Source organism: Phlebotomus papatasi, chromosome 3 (assembly GCF_024763615.1).
Source record: "Phlebotomus papatasi isolate M1 chromosome 3, Ppap_2.1, whole genome shotgun sequence".
In the NCBI taxonomy this organism is placed as follows: Eukaryota; Metazoa; Arthropoda; class Insecta; order Diptera; family Psychodidae; genus Phlebotomus; species Phlebotomus papatasi.
In genome coordinates this window covers 35,086,164-35,092,163 of record NC_077224.1, presented here as the reverse complement: position 1 = coordinate 35,092,163, position 6,000 = coordinate 35,086,164, and the positions used below count along the sequence as shown (strand labels likewise).

Sequence of the window (6,000 nt, the reverse complement as noted above, 5' to 3'; positions counted from 1 at the left end):
CCCAAATTCTAACTGATCTTGGTACAAAACCAATCAAACAGATTTTGTTGCAGCGTGGTACAGAGGCCCGAGATGAGTTGAAGCAGAAAATTATTAAAAAAGTACGAAATATGACTGGGGAAGGTATAAATACCAGATCCCGACAGAGAAATCCTATTCTTTCTACATCATCCTTACCTTCAGGATCTGCAGGAACAAGTAAAAAGAATAATATTCTCCACAAGATTAAATCAGCCATTTCAAAAAGGAAGCGCAAATTGAAGAAAGTGAAATCGAATAAAAATCAAAAACCGCGAAATTTAGACATTTTCTCATAATGGCAGAGTACAAAGAGTGCATGAAGAGCGAGTTGGATATTTTTCTAACACCTCCTGTACAAACATCCATTCTACGCGCCGATGAAATCTCTTATCAACCATTGGCAAGTCTCGAGAATCCTAAAGTTATAGAATTTTACTCAGTGGCGCATGGAGATTGTTACCGAGATTTGTCTTCAATCTACATCAAATTTAAAATCCAACTCCTTAAGGAGAATGGCGAAAACTTCAACGAGGAGGATGTGGAGCAGCCAGGAGTTGTAAATAACATTCTTCATTCGATGATTCGTTCTGTCTCAGTTTCTCTAAATGGGAAAACAATTTCCCAAAATGAAGGAGACTATCATTATCGAAGCTACTTTGAGACTCTTCTAACCTATGGAAAGGGAGCAAAAGATACATTTCTACGCAATTCTGGATGGATTCGAGATACTGGGGGCATGGAAGATTTAAGTTTTACCAACACTGGGTTTACCGAGAGGAAGAATTTGTTTAAAAATAGCAAAGTAGTTGAAGTTTTAGGGAAACTGCATTGTGACCTGTTTAATCAACCCACATTTCTAATTAACAATGTAGATTTGCGAGTAATTATCACTCTTGAAAAACCATCATTCTTTATCTTATGCAATGAAAGTCTGAACCCCCAATTTCGCGTTCATGAAGCAACCATGTACATGAAGCAGGTGACTCTAAATCCTAATATATTGTTTGCACACAACAAGGTTTTGGAACATAAAAATGCCCAATATCATTATAAGAAAGTTGAAATTAAAACTGTTACAGTCCCATCAGCGTCAAACTCTATAAATCTGGATAACATTATTCACGGAGTTTTGCCCCGAAGAGTAATTTTTGCTATGGTAGATAATCTAGCATACAATGGTCAAAAATCTAAAAATCCATTTAACTTCCAACATTACAACATTTCAGATTTTGTTCTTCTTGTCAATGGTACACCTTATCCTATACAACCATTGCAAATGAACTTTGCTCAAGATCAATATGCAAAAGCTTATCAAACTCTCTTCACGGGTACGGGGATTCATTATGATGATAGAGGGCATGAGATCACTTATAAAGATTTCAAGAATGGCTATTTCATTCTTGCCTACGATCTAAATCCCGATGCTCATTCGCAAGGGTGTCTTTCTTTGTTAGATCAGGGCTCAATTCGTATAGAGGCACGTTTTTCGCAAACCTTACAGAACACAATTACTTGTATTGTATATGCAGAATATGATGCAAAGCTTGAAATAGATAAGAATAGGAACATCATCTTGTCATAAAAAAATCAGGAAAATGTTATAATAAAAATTTATTTAATATAAAAATGATTTGTTTCATTTAAAAAGAGAAAATTCCCACAGCAATTAAAAAAATCCCACGACAATTAATCTGCAATTCCATATGACACAGCCCGTGCCAATTTTTTGCTATCGAATGCATTCTTTAAATGTGGTTCACAGGAAGGCTCATATATCCAGACACCGTGCGCCGAAATCTGAAGCCTTCACTCTCTGGCTGTTTTTCCCACCAAGTGACGCGCGCAATTATTCCCACGGGACATGTATGTGTGTATGTGTATGAAAATGCATGAATGCATGGGGAAATGCCTGTATGGGGTATCTGCATGGGTGACGTCAGCCTGTGCGCGATGCAACGGTTCACGATTCAACGGCAGCCCATCAGCTAGCTTCTTGGCCGTGTGGTCTAAGTGGCTGTACACATTACGTTTAAGACTTTAAGTATCTGTCGGTTCAATCCCAGGTCTCGACCAAAAAATTTTCATATCGCGAAAAAAAATTAGGGAAATAGTTAATAAATAGGAATAACAGAGGGCGCGCATAGAAAAATAAGAGCAGCGGTCGGTAACAAAAATGGCGGACAAAAATAAAAATGGTGGATGGGCATTAAAAATGGCGGGCAGAAAATAAAAAATGGCGGACAGAAATCAAAATGGTGGATGGGCATTCAAAATGGCGGACAGAAAATAAAAAATGGCGGACAGAAATCAAAATAGTGGATGGGCATTCAAAATGGCGGACGGGCATCCAAAATGGCGGATGGGCATTCGAAATTCAAAATTGCAATCATAGATGGCGCTCGTATACCAACGGAAAATTCAAATTTAAATTTCCGCCCAGTGACGTCAGCCTCCCAGGGGGTGGGGGTGTGACGTCATCTCAAAATATTGCGTCATGCCTCCAGGGTGTGACGTCAGAAAATATGTGACGTCATCATATATGGGTGACGTCATCATAAATATGACGTCATCATCCAGATGACGTCACGCCGACTTGCTCGATTATGACGTCAGCGCGTGACGTCATATGCGCCGACTTGCTCGATATATACTACTTTTATATTTTTAATTTTTTTTAAGCAAAACCGTTTTTACAATACAAACTACAATACTCAAACGTAATATTTTTCATTAAAACGAAAAATATTATTCATTGGTATTGTCAGAAAAATTACTTAAATTTTTGGGCTCTTTTTGTCCCTATCGTTCATAGAAGCACAAAATACACCGAATTAGACTCTGTTGGACTTTCCAAGGTTAAATGTAAGATTTATGATTGATTATATTTCTCAGTTTAATTTTTATTGTTGATTTTCAGTCCGTAAAAAATGTCTCGTCGTTAAATTGTTAAACTATTATTTTCTGAAATGTTCGTTTATGAATTTTGAAAATCCAGCCGTTGGGGCGTGATTTTCGGAGACATTTTTTATTATAAAACTTATTTTGTGGTAGTGACATTGACTCAGAGGTGATTCATTCAAAAAGAAGTCAAAAACCCTAATATTTCCTATTAGTAGATGAGTTGAACTCGTACTTCGACAAAGGATTGTTTGTTTCTTTTATTACGACTTATTTTACAAAAAAAAAATGCTGTGTAAAATACGGCAAAACTCTTGGCAAAACTAGTATTTTTTATATAACATTCCCCTAAAAATTCTGATTTAATTTTTTTTTCAAGAATCTATACGAGTTTAACATATCTGCTAACAGGAAATATTTTGTTTTTGACTTCTAATTAATCAACTCTATGTAATCATTACTACCACCACAAAGTAAGTTTAAAAAAAAGATCAAAATATTTAAAAAGTTAAAAAGAAAACCAATATTTGGTTTATTGTAGTCTAAATGGCCTACGTAAACCTTTAAGGAGTTGAAATAATAGAATTGATGATAAACTAAGGATAAAACATTAAATACTTAATTATACTTAATATTTCCTTACGTTCATGCAATAAGAAATTATAATTGTACAATTTTAATAGTCTACTTACTTATTTATTTACTTACTTTATTAATTTACTTACTGATTTCCACAGAGCATTACCTAACCAGTCAGTGTGTATAGATTATTTCACGAAAATACTGCAAAAAAACAGTGCCTCTGAGTGGCATAAAGCTTATTCTGGAAGTGCCATGTGTGCTAAACAGCTAAACTTTACTAATCTGTAAAACAATTTAAAAAATTCAATTAAAACAATCATTTGTTAATTTATTTTAAAGCACTTCTATATATTTCCCTTGGTATATTTTTCTTTCTGTTCAATATATGTATATAAATTATTTGGTATTTTTCATATATTAGGCTAAAACATCCACGTACGTATATTTGAGTATTACTTCATTCTTTATAGTATATAATTTTCTTCTAAAAATCTTAAAATGAATAATTCTCCTACAAAATCAACAAGTGTCTCAGATTAAGCTCAAATTAAAGGTGCTTTTACAATTAGGATACTCTATGAGGCAGTTGAATTTATGCATATTGCATTACACCTTTTTTGGACACTTTGCTTTAATTTTTTTTTTAATTTTCTTTTTTTTAACGTTTCAAACACCAAACAATCCATCGTATTTTTAACAATCTCAAGTGTTTTTTCGACTTATCCATTCCAAATTCACACAATTTTCCAGATACCACGGCAAGCAAACAATTCATTAAATTAGGATTAATTAGACACAACTTTACATTGTTACATCTCTACCGCAATAATAATCATCGTCTTATACAATTTGTTAATGTAGTTTACGAAAAACCGCGCTTCTCATTTTCTTAGACACAAAACTTAATCAATTTGCAAATCAACATTTTCTGTGTGTATAGTAAAATATTATTTCTAGTATTGAGTTTACAAAGTTTTAATAAGACATATTTCCTATTTGATATATGTATAAGTTTATATGTGTTAAACCCTGCATTTGTCTTAAATTTCACTAGAGTAATATTTCAGTTTATATTCTGCTATAAATAATGCTTTCTACATCAAAAGTATGGCAAGTGCAATCCAAAATGTAGGTGAGACAGATTGTGAGGAGATTCCTATTTAGAGAAATATTACATTGTAAATTTTATTAGATTTACTGAAATTAATAATGAATATCTTACCTTTGTTGTTAAAATCTATGGGTAAATTGTTAAATCCTTTAGATTTGTCTGTAGACTTGTGCTCCGATTTCCCGATGTCATTCAAGTTTGATGTCATTCGAGAATCTTTAAAGTAATTTACAATATATTTATGTATTTTATATTTTGCAAAAAAAATTGTTCATTTTTTTTAATATTATATAATTTTAATTAGGTAAAATTTGACTCTATAAGATAGATTTCAGTCTGGGTATTTTGCTGATTTCCCCAAGCCTTACAATTCTCAATCTAAAATTCTAAAATTCTTTTAAAATCAAATGAATCATTCTCCATAAATACTGAATCCCAGTACCCTAGACACACTTACGATTTAAGCAGAGACTAACTTTTAATCAAAATAATAATTTGACTAAATTCCCATTAGTTTCCCACTAACTAAGCTATTTCTCGACATAACCCTTACGGCGTTATCACACTTGCACATTAAAATTTTAATGTGATTCACATTAATTGTCGCTTGTGAGTATCCAAATATGTTATTTGTGTCTTTAAGTCACTTAATATTTGGGGTTTTTCTATTTATTGATAAAGAAGTGGACTCGGCCTGCAAAAATAAGTTTAAATTTACCTAAAGCATAAATACTTTTCACATTAAAAAATTAAAGAGAAAATCGCATTAATTTTTCGCATTAATGCTATAAATCAATTTATATCAAATTTTGCGGGCCAAGTTTACCTTTGTATCAACAAATAGATCAAATTTTGAATATAAAATGATTCAAATACACATATTTAACATTTGGACTCTCACCAGCGACAATTAATGTGAATCATATTAAAATTTTAATGTGCAAGTGTGATAACACAGTTAAGGAGTGGAGTATCGGTGTCCCAATAAAAAAAAAAACTATTTTTTTAACTATAGAATTTTGTTTACCTTTTAAAAGTCAGAAAAAACGGTTTTTGTTTTTTTGGGCTCCGGTGTCTCACTCGTCCTTAAAGGGTTAAGCCGAGAAACTGATTAGTCAAAAACTGATGGAAATGGAGGGTTATCATTATTTTGAGTATAATTACGTTAAACCATCTTTCGGCTTAAGTTGTAAGTGTGTCTATGGCGTAAGGGTGAGCATAACGGCCTAAATAGACCTGGACTGATCCTAGAAAATACTTAGTCTGTAGAATTCTGCTGTAAAACTTTAGCTCAAAGTGTCATACACTACGGGCTTATGCCGAAAATAGACACAGGCTGATCCTCGAGAATACTCAGTTCGAAAATTTTGGCGGTAAAGGATCAGCCC

General features: G+C 33.0%; 1 protein-coding gene across 1 annotated transcript in view; it reads right to left on the bottom strand.

Annotated features, from left to right (window-relative positions):
• Positions 1–3,826: 3,826 nt before the first annotated feature.
• LOC129805429 (lachesin-like) overlaps positions 3,827–6,000 on the bottom strand; it is a 65,499-nt gene continuing 63,325 nt past the window's right edge. Inside the window, exons 10-11 of the mRNA XM_055853317.1 lie at positions 4,724–4,828; positions 3,827–4,657 (exon numbers count right to left, since the gene is read on the bottom strand). Of these exons, the coding sequence (XP_055709292.1) occupies positions 4,596–4,657; positions 4,724–4,828 (167 nt within the window). The 3' untranslated portion in view covers positions 3,827–4,595. The remainder of the gene's footprint in view (positions 4,658–4,723; positions 4,829–6,000) is intronic.